The 15,961-nt window shown below is 42.9% G+C and overlaps 1 protein-coding gene across 6 annotated transcripts in view; it reads left to right on the forward strand.

Annotated features, from left to right (window-relative positions):
- The window catches only part of OXR1 (oxidation resistance 1), a 536,651-nt gene that overhangs the window by 504,376 nt on the left and 16,314 nt on the right, over positions 1–15,961 (forward strand). For 4 of the 6 annotated variants that reach the window (XM_050940739.1, XM_050940740.1, XM_050940743.1 and 1 more), the window contains 2 exons: positions 15,225–15,347; positions 15,527–15,679. In XM_050940739.1, coding sequence (XP_050796696.1) covers positions 15,225–15,347; positions 15,527–15,679 — 276 coding nt within the window. Of the gene's footprint in view, positions 1–12,520; positions 12,602–15,224; positions 15,348–15,526; positions 15,680–15,961 lie in introns of all 6 variants that reach the window. The other 2 variants (XM_050940738.1, XM_050940741.1) reach the window with 1 other exon arrangement.

Below are 15,961 nucleotides of genomic sequence, written 5' to 3' on the forward strand. Positions count from 1 at the left end.
AAATATATTAATTACATTTGTGACTGAACTCCTTGGGGGGGAATTGTATATTCCTTGCTCTGTTTTATTTTCATTCTGCCATATATTTCATGTCCTCATAAAATATCAGGGTTGCAAGGGACCTCAGGAGGTCATTTAATCCAACCCCCTGCTCAAAGCAGGACAAATCCCCAGACCGATTTTTGACCCAGATCGGTAAATAGCTCCCTCAAGGATTGAACTCACAACCCTGGGTTTGATAGGCCAATGCTCAAACCATTGAGTTATCCCCCAATTTAGCAGTCTCTGATGGTGACCCAGCACACATTGTTCATTTTAAGAACACTTTCGCTGCAGATTTGACAGAACACAAAGAAGGTACCAATGTGAGATTTCTAAATATAGCTACAGCACTCCACCCAAGGTTTAAAGAATCTGAAGTGCCTTCCAAAATCTGAGAGGGATGAGGTTTGACGCATGATTTCAGAAGTCTTAAAAGAACAACACTCTGATGCGGAAACTACAGAACCTGAACCACCAAAAAAGAAAGTCAGCCTTCTGCTGGTGGCATCTGACTCAGATAATGAAAATGAACATGTTGGTCAATCAGGGAGGATGAGACCCTGTTCTAGCAGTTGAGGTGTGAAAACCTCCCTGATTGAACTAACCTCATTATCTGTAGCTTGCTTGCACATATATACCTGCCCTTGGAAATTTCCACTGCATGCATCTGACGAAGTGGGTATTCACCCACGAAAGCTCATGCTCCAAAACGTCTTTTAGTCTATAAGGTGCTACAGGATTCTTTGCTGCTTTTACATAGAAATAGTTTGTCTCCCACTGAGACACTCTCCCCTGACATTACTAGTGCAATAGTCCCAGGGGCTTCAGGATTCAAGGAATGTGCTTTCTGTCAGGACTTTATGCCAATGTCTGATGGACACTCACGCTGTGTGAAGTGCCTTGGCGAGACACATGTCCCTGCCAAGTGTGTCCACTGCACAAGCCTCAAAACCAGGGCTTGTCCTGACAGGAACCTGTGGCTGAAACTGCTTCTCATGCAGAAATCCCTGCAGCTGCCTCTGGAGACAGGCAATGGCAAACCTTCTCCCTCACGCTCCCCTGCCAAGGCAGAACAGATCAGGAGCATGGCTTCACCCTCTCTGGAGCAGAGGCAAGAAGCTCTGCAGCTGCCTGTGGAGCAGGGCAGTAAACCCGCTCCCTTGCCAGGTCAGAACCGACTGGGAGCCTGGCTTCACCCTCTCACATGAAGAGGCAGGAAGCCCTAATGTCTCCTCTCAGAGACACTCAAGAGGGTAAATGATCTCCTGCAGGGTCTTTACCCTTGGTGCTGTCTGCGCTGAGAGCAGGCAACTCTGACTGCCCCTGCATTTTACAAGCAACTCTCACGGGGCTCTAAAGCAGGGACCCGACTTCCCGTAGCAGGAAGCTCTCCTTGGCACCGGTTTCCCCGGCACTGACAATGGACCCGGTGCTGACAACAAGTTCCACCCCCGGCACTGAGCCTGCCTGCTACCCCCGAGCAGATTCAGACCCCCTGTGGGGCTCTCACAAATGGCAGTGGGCTCCTGCCAAAGTGAAACTAAAATCACTCTGGGCTGCCTCTCAGACTTCATGCTCTGCAGCACACCAGCCTAGGAAGCAGCAACAATTCCTGCATCAGCAGGATATCTCTGTGGCCTCTAGGCCTGACTCTCCGCTCTGGGACAGGGAACACTCATTGTTTGAACAGCAGCTCTCCCCACGTGACCTGGATACTTTCACGGATAGTGAGAACAGCGCACAGCAGCAGGCAGAGTTCTCCCTGCCTGAGTCTTCCCCCCCCACCGGAGCCATACGTACCCCAAGACATGGGGCATCATAAGAATCAGCCTCAGTTTCCCTACTTTGTCCCTCAGTGGCCAGGACCCATGTTTTTCCTACCCCGTGCCCTGGCTTCAGCGGTACCCATGGTCAGCTCCTGCCACCGCCTCTCCTTGTGCCCCTTCTACCAGACCGTCCTATGCCTATATCCCCAGCTCTATCAACATCTAGAGTTCCTGAACCCCTCCTGAAGACATGAGCTATGACTCCCTTCCCTGTTTTACTTGCTCTTGCCTCGCCATCAGCTGCAGGAGTCGCCCTTATGCCTCCATCTCCACAAAACGTGGATGACTTTATGCAATTCCACGAACTTCTTAAGAGAATGGCACTCAGCCAAGACATCCCTTTGGAGGAAGTCCAGGAGACACACCATAGACTTCTCAAAATCCTCGAACCCTCTGCACCTTCAAAGATAGCACTACCCATAGAGAAAGCTCTCCTAGAACCAGCTGGTACTCTCTCGCAGACCCCTGCCTCCATTCCACCAACATGCAAGAAAGCTCTACATAAATACTACGTGCCTGCGAGGGACATTGATTTCTTATTTTCCCACCCGCTACCCAATTCTATTGTGGTTGATGCAGCAACACACAGAACAAAGCAGCCACACTAATGGGCCACTCTGCAGGACAAGGACCTCAAACGTCTTGACCTCCTGGACTGCAAGGTTTATACTCTCCTACTTTGCAATTTAGAATTGCAAATTTATTCTACCCTCCTTGCAAGCTATGACCATGACAACTACAACAGGCTCTTTGATTTGCCTCCCATATACCGGAGGACAGGAGTGTGGACTTCCAGTTAGTCCTCGTGGAAGATCAGTTGGTGTCTAGCATGGCAGTACAAGCATCCATGGACATAACTGATCCAGCAGCCCACACCACTGCAGTGGTGATGTGCTGGTCTTCTTGGCTCTCAGCATCCGGCATCCCCAAAGATTTGTAGTCCAAAGTGGAGAGTCTCCCCTTTGACAAAGAGAACTTCTTCTTCCCCGCCCCTCCCCCCCCCCACAAAAAAAAGAAATATTTCACACTATGAAAGACTCTAGAGCCACTTTACGCACATTGGACACATACCCATCCCTCACCAGGAGACAATGGTATCAACCTTACCAAAGGCCCAGCGCACAACAATATCACCGACTCTACTCCAGACCGTCTGACACTGGGAAAAACCACAACAGACCTCCTAGATGCAGGCAAAACTAGGCGCAACCAACTACTTCCCATATTGGGTAACAAACAATTTTGAAGTGCTGGTCAGGAGTATATGCAACCACCCCTTGACTCCACCGCCTATCTGCCCATTTGGCTACCTCCTCCAGACTTTCCACCATGTCTGGCAACAGGTCACGCGGGACCGCTGGGTCCTGGAAATAGCTCAGTCAGGTTACTCCATCCCTTTCCTATTTTCCCCGCCCACCCTTTCTCCCTCCCTGTCCATCTTAGGGACCCCTCTCACGAGCACCTTCTCTGCGTGGAGGTGGCCCATCTTCTCCACCCAGATGCAGTCGAACATGTGCTGACGCAACATTGGGGAAAAGGATTCTACTCCCAAAAGAAAGGCGGGAGGTGGAGGCCTATATTTGGTGACGCCAACTGAACAAGTTTGTACAGGTACAAAAATTCAAGATGGTCATATTGGGCACAATAATACCCGCACTGCACAAGGGGACTGGTTCGCAGCCCTCACCCTACAAGTTGCCTATTTCATATATACATTCATCCAACCCAGCAGACATAGTTTCTGCACAACACTGACTCCACCACCAAATGTCTTGGCCTCCCTACATTGGTAGACAAAAAACCAGAGAACCTATGCATGGACGTTCCCTTCCATCCACACTCCCCAGTATTCATGCTAACCATGGTCGCTTCCCAAATAGATTGCAGAGCACACTTAAGTGACCACAAGGCACAGGGCCGCTGGTTCCTATTAGAGACACGTCTGCACATTAATCTCCTAGAACTCCAAGCTGTCAGGCAGGGAGGAGCACAATCTCAGTCCCTATGCACAACGGCCATTAAACTATGGAATTGGTGCGTACATCATCACATAAAAGTCACCGCTTTCTACCTGCCCACGTGTCACAACACTACTGCTGACACACTCAGCAGACACTTCTCCAAGAAACACGAATGGGAATTACGTCCTTCGATATCCCAACAGCTCTCCTCCCACTGGGGCACTCCGTCGATAGACCTGTTTGCCACTCCTCAAAACTGCAAATGCCATCTATTTTGCTCCAGAGCAGGACTCGGAAACACACCTCATTCCTTGGAACAACTTCCTCATGTACGCTTTTCCACTGATTCCACTCATACACAGGGTTCTACACAACATCACAGAGGACAAGGCCCAGGTCATACTTATTGCCTCAGCTTGGCCCAAACAGACATGGTATCCTTACCTGCTACGCATGTCCATCCATCCTTCCCATACTCTCCCCAACAGACCATGTCTCTTCTCCCAGAACTGTGGTTGGCTTCTTCATCTGCAGCTCTGGAAACTCCATCTGACGGTGTTGTTCTTTCATGGTTTCAATCCCATGACTTAGCCTGCTCAGAACAGGACCAACATGTCCTCCTGCACAGTAGAAAGGACTCCACTCTTAAGACTTACCTGCAAAAGTGGAAATGCTTCTCCATCTGGTGCTCCCACAGATGCCTAATACCCCAGACTGCAACCCTCCCTGACATCTTAGACTATCTTTTCGAACTATAACAGGACACGTTTTGACTCAGTTTTATCAGAGTACGCCTCGCAGCCCTTACCACCTTCCATGACACTTTGGACGGCTATTCACTTTCACTCACCCCACCATGAAACGCTTCCTCACAGGCCTGCAAAGTCTCTACCCTGAGATTCATTCACTAATAGCCTCCTGGAGTCTCAACCTAGTTCTCTGCACTCTTATGAAACCCCTTTTCGAGCCCCTGGCCACCTCATCCCTGCTTCACATGTCCAGGAAAGTGGCTTTCTTGGTTACCATAATGTCAACAAGAAGGGTTGGTGAAATAAGCACCCTGATGGCCTACCCTCCTTGTACCATTTTCTCTCAACACAAGCTTACCATACAAACCTGCTCCAAATTCCTCCCCAAGGTGGTGTCTACCTTCCACCTTAACCAGTCAATACACTTACCTGTATTCCATCCCAACCCTCACATGACTCCACAGGAAGTTGCATCACATACCCTCGACTTCCGACAGGCTCGTGCATCCTATCTTGACAGAACTAAACCATTTTGTGAATCCCCTAGGTTTTTGTTTCTACTACCAAGAGATCAAAGGGTGACACTATCTCTAAGCAAAGACTCTCCAAGTGGATCTCCACCTGCATCAGATCCTACTATCAGACCCAGAACGTTCAACCACCAGAGGGTGTTAGGACTCATTTTACTAGAGCAATGTCAACATCCATTGCCTTTCTCCACAGCGTACCTGTTACAGACATATGCAAGGTGGCCATGTGGACATTTGACCACACATTTGCAAAACATTATGCTATCACATGGGATACCACGGCAGACACTGTAGACGGCCGTATGGTACTTTAAACCTTTGTTCCTCACACAACTCCAAAATCCCACCAACCATAATGGGTACTGCTTCACATTCACCTACAGTGGAGCACCCACAGGGACAGCACTCGAAGAAGAGAAAGTTACTCACCTTGCAGTAACTGAAGTTCTTTGAGATGTGTGTCCCTGTGGGTGCTCCACTCCCTGCTCTCCTCCCCTCTACTTTGGATTATTAGTATGATTTCTCCACAGTAGAGAAGAAACTGAGGAGGGTGCGGGACGCACGCACTCAGGAAGCTTCCAGCGAGACGAGAGATACCAACTGAGTGCATGTGTCTCGACCAGGCACTGCTATCGAAAATCTCCAATCAACGGTGCCAGGATGCACCATCACCTGCAATAGAGCACCCACAGGGATACATCTCGAACAACTTCAGTTACTGCAAGGTGAGTAACTTTCTCATCTCTCAGCATGAGTGGTCTCTCCATCCAGAAGTGGTGCATGGACTTTTCCAAGTGTTAGGAACTCCCCAGGTAGACGTGTTCGCAACTCGGCAGAACCGTCACTGTCTCTGGTTCTGCTCTAGTAGGGGTTGGGGGGTGGGGAGATCTTCGATGCCTTCCTCTTGTCATGGTCAGGCCGGTTTGTCTGTGCCTTTCCACCATTCCTGCTGATTGACAAGGTCCTGGAAAAGATAAAGACAGAGCAGGCCCAGGTCCTTCTGATTGCCCCGGCATGGCCCAGGCAGCATTGGTACGGGACCCTTATGGGCCTGGCGGTCGTCCTGCTGTGGCCGTTGCCGTCCTGCCTAGACCTGAACTCACAGGACCAGGGCCACCTCCTCCACCCTAGTCTAGCGGCACTCCATCTCAGGGAGTGGCTGCTCATAGGTTAGATAGGGAGGAAATGACGTGCTTGGAATGGGATCAGTGCATCCTCCTAGAAAGCAGGCGGCCCTCCACACACCACGCCTACTTGGCAGAGTGATCTCGTTTTTCCAAATGGGCAGACGAGCGGGGTGATGTCATATTCTGGACTACCTCCTTCACCTGGAGCTCAGGGCCTGGCACCCTCGTCAGTCCAAGTGCACCTGGCAGCCATATTGGCCTTCCATCCGCCAGTGTAGGGCCACACAGTATTCTCCCATGCTATTCCTTAAGGAGTTGGATCGTCTCTTCCTGTATATTAGGCCCCTAGTCCCACAGTGGGACCTAAACCTGGTGTTGGCCTGTCTCCTCCATTTTAGCTGCTAGCAACGTGCTCCTGATCACACCTCTCGTGGAAGGTGGCTTTCGTGGTTGCGATCACATCGGCTAGGCTGGTTTCGGAACTCAGAGCCCTGACCTCCGAGCCCCCGTACACAGTGCTTCATAAAGATAAGGTCCAGCTCCGCCCACGCCCATTGTTCCTCCCGAAGGTGGTCTCCGCCTATAACATGGGTCAGGACATTTTTCTGCCAGTCCTGTGCCCCAAGCCTCATGCGTCCAGTGAGGAGCACCACCTCCACACACTGGATGTGAGATGGGCTCTGGCTTTTTACCTGGAGCAGACTAAGCCATTGAGAAAGTCCTCGCAACTGTTCATCGCCTTGGCTGAGCGCATGAAAGGTTGTCCAATCTCCACTCAACAGCTCTCCAACTGTATCACCTCGTGCATCTGTACCTGTTATGACCTGGCGGGAATCCCTCTGCCACCAGTTGTGAAGGTGCACTCGACTAGGGCACAGGCTCATCGGCTGCCTTTTTGGCCCATGTATCATTCAGGACATTTGTAAGGCTGTCACGTGGTCTTCGGTTCACATGTTCACCTTGTATTATATGATCATCCCCCAGACCAGAGAGGACACTGGGTTCGGCAGGGCCGTTCTCCGTCCCAAGAGTTTATGAACTCCTTCCCACCTCCAACAGATATAGCTTGGAATCCCCAATTGTGGAATACAAATGAGCAATCACTTGAAGAAGAAAAAAACAGTTACCTTTTCCATAACTGATGTTCTTCGAGATGTGTTGCTCATGTCTATTCCACATCCCGCCCTCCTTCCTCTCTTTCGGAGTTGTCTGGCAAGAAGGAATTGAGGGTAGGGGGAGTGCGCAGCGCCCCTTATACCGCACTATGGAGGCGCCATTCCAGGGGTCACTAGGGTACTCCCCTACGGCGCTGCTAGCGGAAAAACTTCCAGCACTGGTGCACGTGGCGAGCATGCATGCCTATTGTGGAATAGACATGAGCAATGCATCTTGAAGAACACCACTTATGGAAAAGGTAACTGTCTTTTGTTTTTTATACAGTGCAAATACTTGTAATAAAAAATAAATATAAAGTGAGCACTGTACACTTTGTATTCTGTTATAACTGAAATCAGTATATTTGAAAATGTAGAAACTATCCAAAAATATTTAAATAAATGGTATTCTATTATTGTTTAACAGTGATTAATTGCATGATTAATTGTGATTAATTTTTAATTGCTTGACAGCCCTAATTATATATAAAACAATATTAATTTATTTATCGTGCGGAAAGACTAATTTCCCCAGCAAGCTCCCTTTGGAATCAGAAGTTTCATGAATATTGGGCCTGTAGTGGAATACATATTCAGGGGAAAACTGAAAATAACTCTCACAGAAAAGGCACTGTTCAGATTTGCGTCACTGCAAACGATGTAAATAACCTTTCACAACAGTGTTCAGTTCATGAATAGTCCCTTTATTTTCTTTGTAGGCCTCTAGAAATGTCTTAAGATATTATTCGGTTTCTAATGAGAGTTTAAATGAGATGAACAAATTGATTGGGAAAAGTTCCAGATATGCAAACATATAATTTAAGCTTGATAATTTTTAACCAAACATTATAGAACTAAAAGTGGATCTGATTGTGTTGGAGCTGGCTGTGCAAGAAAAAAGTGTTTTATATCATCCAGTAAAAAGGCACACTGTTTACATCAGGTATGTATGACTTCACTGTGGTCTAGAGCAAATTGTTCATCCTAATTCTTTCAATGGTCCCCTCAATATGTAACCGTCACAGGTTGCTTTTATCTTACTCTCACTATCACCATGTGCAGAGGATACAAAAGCTTCTGTTTTTTTGACCCGTTAACTTGTACACTGGGTGATGCTATTGAAAGAGCAATGTAATTAAATTGGCAGATTTATTTTTTAAAAGAACAGTCTAGTTCTGGAGTGCCTTCCAATTAAGTAAGGAAGATATATGTTCCAGTTTTGTGTCCACTTCGTGGGAATACAGCAATACCTACTGCTAGCTTTTAGGTGCATTTTATCAAGAGGAAAAATATCCCATTTAGACAACTGTTTGTATCTTTTTGCCAAATATACCTTAACATTTCCATTTAAAAACAAAAAAACCCTCTTCTTACAGTTTGTCTAAGCCTGCAGACTCTTGCAGGCATAGCTGTATTGGTCAGCGATGTTATTTGTGACTGACGTTGTGCCAGCAAAAGACTCTAGTTTAGACACAGCTATTCTGGCAAAACCTGTGTTTTTGTTGGTATAAACCAGGGGTAGGCAACCTGTGGCACGCGAGCTGATTTTCAGTGGCACTCACACTGCCCGGGTCCTAGCCACCGGTTCAGAGGGCTCTGCATTTTAATTTAATTTTAAATGAAGCTTCTTAAACATTTTTAAAACCTTATTTACTTTACATACAACAATAGTTTAGTTATATATTATAGTCTTATAGAAAGAGACCATCTAAAAACATTAAAATGTATGACTGGCACACGGAACCTTAAATTAGAGTGAATAACTGAAGACTCGGCACACCACTTCAGAAAGAATGGTCTAAACTATTTCTCTTGGGGCTGGTGGGCAGGGAAGCTGGAATTAGCTATATTGGCAGAATTGCCCTTTTGCCAGCATGAAGTGCAGCCATGCTATGAGCACTTAGCCGGTAAAGCAAAGCTTTCTGAGGGTAGCCTGGCCTAACTGAACATTCTGACATTTTATAAATATCAGTTTGAAAAATATAAATTGAACACCTTGCCATTTGCCTTACATTGTGCTCCTTCCATCTGTTTGTTGTATCCGCCTGTTCTCTGAAGTCTTCTGCTTGAACTCTTCAGGGCGGGAACCAAATCTTAGTTGTATTCATACAGTGCTTATTAGCACAATGGGGCTAAGGCCTTTAGATGCTGTCACAATACAAGTAATGAATAACTAGCTTTACTGGCCTAGAATTCAATAACATCCTTTCTTAGTTTCAAATTCAAACTTAGGGCCTTTTTTCGTCTCCACTACTAGGCCTCTAAAAAAGCAAGGGTTGCAAAAATCGTATTTATGCACACTTCTTTAGTGTGGGGTGTTATGTTTGTTAGGCACAGCCCCAAATGCATGAATTAACACTGTGCCATGGCTGTGTACTTTTTGCATATTTTCTTCTTTTGAACTAGTGATGATGGAAACTAGCATTCTTTCTATCCAGTTCAGTAAGGTTTTTTTTTCTTTTCAAACCCCCCCCCCCCCAAAAAAAAAATTCTGGATCCTTCTGTGGCCTGCCCTCAAGAGGAATTGGGGACATTAGTACTGTGTGCTTTGATGCTTAGCTTTGGAACTAGGTTCATAACAGCATTTGCAATCTCTCTCCCCTTCTTTTTAAAGGAGGAGGGGCAGTCTCACCCATATTGTTTCTGAATTATTGCTCAAAGTTATGATCTTATTTGGGCTCTGTCTTTTTTTGGTTTTGCTTCTCCATGCTTACACAGTATCAAACCCCCTTTAACTGGATAACTGTTGTGATTTTAAGTATCGGGGGTAGCCGTGTTAGTCTGGATCTGTAAAAGCAGCAAAGAATCCTGTGGCACCTTATAGACTAACAGACGTTTTGGAGTATGAGCTTTCGTGGGTGAATACATCTGATGAATACATCTGACATGCGTGCATCTGACAAAGTGGTTATTCACCTACGAAAGCTCATGCTCCAAAACGTCTGTTAGTCTATAAGGTGCCACAGGATTCTTTGCTGCTTTTGTTGTGATTTTGAGGTTAGGGTGTGAGAAGGAGGTTTCATGCACTCTCCAGAAAAAAGGAAATGCTAAAAGGAGGGGGATTAAAGGTTGAAATCTAAGCTGTGGAGACACTAACAAAAAATGAAGTGAGGAAGAGGAGATATAAATGTGGGAATGTAAAAGGCTCAAAGAAGGGGAGAGAGGAGAGAGTTTCAGCAAGAGAATTGGATTGATAGCTGGAAGAAGAAATGTCAGTACAATCTCAATTTCCTCCTCCTACCCTAATCTTGGACTCTCCCACCCTCCAAGTTGCAATGAGCTAAAGATTTAAATTTAAATCCTTACTGTCAAAGATTCTGGCCCCTTAGCCCTATATGATTCTTCTAAAATATGTACACAGTTGTATTTGCTTGAACAAGCAATTGGCTGCTGATACTACTTTGTCATCAAAACCCTTACAGCCTTTCCCCTAACCACTTGCCTCAGACAGGAGCATAGGGCACCTATGCTTGGAGAGAAATCTTCAACACTCAGGACACTTTGGAAAATACATTTTGTGTTGGGGTGTTTGTATTCACTGCCCTCTTCGCAGTAATACAAATAAAATAACAAAACAAGAGTAAGTAGGGTTAACAACGTGATGTATCCTGTGCAATCATTTCTCTGTGATTGAGGCATCCTTGTAGTATTGTGTTTCTGTTACTACAAATTGATTTGCATTTATACTGGACTCCTTTCAATGCACAGTAATATGTTTCTTTACGTTCTGTTTGCTTTTGCGAACAAATAACTATAGTACCTCTAGGTCTCTTAAGGCAAAGGTACCATTGCACTAGACCTTCAGTAAGTCTTGTGTTTGAAATATTTTATAAAATTTAGAACTCTGGCTTGCAAAGAGATAATATGTTGTTATATTTGCACAAGGTATTTCTTAGCACGAATGTTCAAATATGGAGACCAACATTTTTCAGCTTGGGTGGTTTAAGCTAGGTACCTGAATAAACTGCCTGATTTGTTTTTTTCACAAGTTCTGAGTACCATTCAGTTCTATAGAAGTCACTGGGAATTATAGCTACTCAACACTTCTGAAAATCAGGCCATATATTAAGTACCTGACCTCTGGTATACAAGAGGGAAAATGTTGGTGATGGTTTCTGCCTTTTTACTTATAATACTTTTTTTTTTTTTTTTTTTTTTTTTAAGTTTCTAGATTGTATGTTAAATATTTCTCAGAATAGCTTGATATAGGGAACTAAAGGAGAGGTGATCTGTCGGCATGTGAGCTACAAATGGAATGGAAGGTGGTCTTTAATGCAAGTATAGTATAGTTGACATTTGGACCATGACAAAACCTTCACAGGAATGATGAAGTATAGTTTAAAGGGTAGATGAAGTTACATGCAGTAGGAAAAGAAGCAGTGCTGTATGCATGACAAGGAAGAAAGCAGTGAATCAAAAGAAAAAAATGAAAGTACTGAATGGAGTATAATAAATGCACAGTGTCTGAGGAAAAGGCTTAAGAGGTAATATAACATCTTGGCATTCTTTAACTTAACAGTTACTTGCCTATCAATTAGAATTAAAAATTGTTTGATAGTAATCTTTTCTAGCTCTACATCCCCAGGATTTTTGTGAAGGAATAATTAGTACTATTTAGACTTCAGTTTTTCAGCTTTAAACCTCTCCTTAGGACAAGGTTGACTTAAACTATAGTTTTTTGAATAGTAACTTATGCTTTACTGTTCTAAAAGACAAACTAAGTGCTTACCTGTAGTTGTGACATACCATAAGGGGCTTAAACCATTATCACATTGTGCAGTAAGTTTTCTTGTGCACATTTGTTTGTTATTTTAGCAGCATAATTTTATGGACTGTTGTATCAGATTTCCTTTGTAGTCATACATTAGGACATTGAGATGTGCCAGATCTTTGGTGCCATTTGTGTATGAAATTCTATCTTCATTGTATTTACTCATCATAAGTCAAAAACATCCTACATGAACATCAAGTCCTTGCAGATGCAAATGTCTGTAACATTTTATTTTTTTCTTTTGTTGTCATTGCAAATCCTTCCCCCCATTACACTTCTCCATTTTTCTTTCTTACCCCCCCTCCCTTTTTTTCCCCCCAACTATCAGTGGAATTATTTTCTTCCTGTCTCCATATTCAGGTAGTGTCAGTGGCTGAGTATCACCGCAGGATCGATGCTCTAAATAGTGAAGAACTGCGCACGCTCTGCAGACGCCTCAAGGTGCCCTCTTCGTAGTTAAATCCCTTCTCCAGAGACTAAAACATCTTTCTCTGTAGTGGCCTTGATCAGGGCAAGTCCCATATTCGGTGGGTTTGTCTTGGCTACAACACTAGAAGAACCTGCAGAAAATTCCTTTCTCTTGGATATGTGTTCATACACTGATAAAAGAGAGTGCTGTAGCTTTGTGACAAAATGATTATTTCAGAGTTTAAAATCAGAGGAATTTTCTGTCATCTTTGAAACTTTGTTCTCATTACTACATGGTTTCAAGGGTGATGAGGACCTGTGTTTTAATTTCTGTTCTGATGTGGTAGTTTCAGTTGGGTAGAAGCTTTCCTAAAAAGAATGCAAAAGAGGCTGTGTTTACAAAATTAAATAAGGACTTACTCAGCTGTATGTATATTTTGAAGTCTTAAATTCTTATATAAAAAGATCCTACAAGTATTTCAAACTTTTTTGCAAATATTAAGCCTCACAACTTCCATATAAGGTAGATAAGTGTTTTGCCCTTTAGTGGAGCTGGAATTAGAATTCCCAATCCCTAAAACAGCAGTTCAGAACTAATTCTGTAGATTTATCGGATATTAATCTTGAGTTGACTCTTGCATTCTCTTTAGGTATTTCTCTATTTACTTTGGCATATGCACGCTTTGGAATTGATGTGTACATTATGCCGAGTTTACTAATGAAAGCATATCTAAGAACTTTTTTGAAAACATGAAATAATCTTAATTTAATATGTGTTTCTAAGTATTTAGCTAATGAAATGGTTGAAAGTTTGGATTTTCATTTTGTTTCTGAGTAGCTTTTGCAAGAGGCTATACAGAGAAAAATGCTTTCATGGGTTTGCTGCCTCTGCTTAATTTGGTAGTCAAAGTTCTGTCTTATTGATCTGTTACACTGTCAAAATATTAGTTGACAGTGATAATGTTATAATACTTTCTGTAGTATGTGTCTAGGAGCTTTAGATTCTGACAAGAAAGTTAACTTGTTTACAAATGCCTTATGAGTGGTGGTAATTGTATAAAATCAACAACACAGACAGCATATGTTTTGCATGTGGTAGTGTAATAAAAATTAAAGAACCAAATAGAGTATAAACATTTTATGGTGCTCTTGAACAGCAGTTATGTTTTGTAGAACCTGTACTCAAACGTGCCCTTGACAGTGTGAAATTTGGCACTGAAGAGACCAAATGGCATATGCTGTATAAGTAGTGCTTAATATTTGTAATTGGAAGATAATATTGAATATATATACTTGGATGATGCTTTGTGAAATTATATGCTAACAGATGCTTTTAGTCTGAGATAAATGCTAAGTTATGGAAAAGCTTGAGCCTTCTTTGGTGCTCTCCTCAAAATGACTAAATAAAACAAATTTTCTCAATTTTAAGGATTAATGTTAATATTGTAATCAAGTTACTATGATACAAATATTCCTTACCTTCATATTTTATAAGATTATTTTTAAACATATAAAAAGTATCCTGTGATAGGCAGTACATTTGATTTTTCTTAGCTGTTTTATGGATTATTAGAATTTATTTAACTTCTGGATTTTTACTGGTTGAAAAAGTGTTTCACATAGAATCTGAAAAATTGGAAAGTTGTCTTTTTGTGTCAAAACTGTTCACCATCTAAAAACTTAGCATTTGGAAATAGCTGCCACAAATCGGTATCTGAAACACTGAAGTTTTTTCCCTGTATTTAGAATAGGAGATGTATGTGCTAAACCATATTTTGGCAAATGTTGACTTCAAGTGTTTTCTGATGGATGCATAGGGGCCAATCAAAAATCCAATGAAGTCCGTAAGGTTCTTTCCCATGACTTCAGGGAGCTTTGTGTCGGGCTCTTAGGATAAAAATGACCCCTAGCTGTTGTTTAGCACTTTTCATCAGTAGAGCTCAAACCACTTTACAAAAGAGGTCAATATCATTAGTCACACTTTACAGATGGGGAAAGCGAGGCACAGAAGGGCAGTGACTTGCCCAAGGTCACCAAGTAGGTCACTGGCAGAGCTGGGAATAGAACCCACGGCTCCTGAGTCCCAGTCAAATTCTTTAAGCAACTAATACCCACTTACAAAGCCTGCTTTCAAATATTCTAAATGTGTATTAGAAGCTTGAAAAGTTTCACATCATAACTGCTTTAAAATTTATTTTCTTTGGGTATTGATTAAAATCTCTGGCTTTTGAGCGATGAGCATAAAGCACTTGAAATAAACGTTCTGCATTTAAAATGTATATAACTCAAATACCTTTTTATTACTATTAGAAAAACAGTACATTTTGCACAGTGGTTGAGATCATGTACATTGGCTTTTAATTGTAGTCAATGCTAAAAGTCCATATTCAACGCCGAACATGAAGGTGTGTGAAGAACCTTCTAAATATTAGAGTACATGTGCAAGCAATAATTTCACTGTAATATTTAATATTGATAGGTTTACCACAAGAATCAGGGATCTCCACGTCAAATGCCTAATATAACAAACGTAATTCAAAATTCCAATAATTAAGTACAATCCTAAATGCAGTGAAGATGATACTTCCTCTGTAAGAGAATTGTGAATGCTTAGCATACCTTCTGGAGTGCTTATTTATTTCCTCTTGCCTTGCAGATAACAAGGGAAGACATAAATCCAAAGCAGGCCACAAATATCAAAACAGACCTGGAGCCTGAAGCATTTCGGCCAAATCTTAGCGATCCTAGTGAATTGTTGCAGTCAGACCAAATTGAAAAGGTATGATTGTCAAATAAAACTGTTGATAGAACAATATTGTTTGTGTTCTGTAAGTATCCTAAACATCATGTAACAGGTTAAGTATATCAAATAAATAACAGGGACCTTGTTCTGAAGAGCTTATTAAAAAAAATGTCGTTACTAAATGCATAAGAGAATCTTTGTTGTTTTGTTAACAGCTCACAAAGCACCTTCCTCCGCGAACTATTGGGTATCCATGGACTCTTGTCTACGGCACTGCAAAGCATGGCATGAGCTTGAAGACATTGTATCGAACTATGCTGGGGCTAGACACTCCTGTACTAATGGTTATCAAGGATAGTGATGGGCAGGTATGGAAATAATGGCCAAAAAAAATCAGAACTGCTGTTTAAAACAGACAAATGAACAGCTGAAACATAAGTGTGTTTTAGTAATAAAATTGCTTGTGTGAAGTGTATCCGTCTTCATGGTTATGTATTGGTGTTACAATTGTGTCATTGTGCAGGCTATTTTTGATAATGGCATTTTTCTGGGAAATGTTTAGATAAAGCAAATCCAATGTGAAGCCACAGCTGTTGCAAATCCTCTAACATTTTGTTACTGAATAACATTTTAGTTTCTCTTAAATAAAA

The sequence above is a fragment of the Gopherus flavomarginatus genome, chromosome 2, assembly GCF_025201925.1.
Source record: "Gopherus flavomarginatus isolate rGopFla2 chromosome 2, rGopFla2.mat.asm, whole genome shotgun sequence".
Taxonomy (NCBI): domain Eukaryota; kingdom Metazoa; phylum Chordata; order Testudines; family Testudinidae; genus Gopherus; species Gopherus flavomarginatus.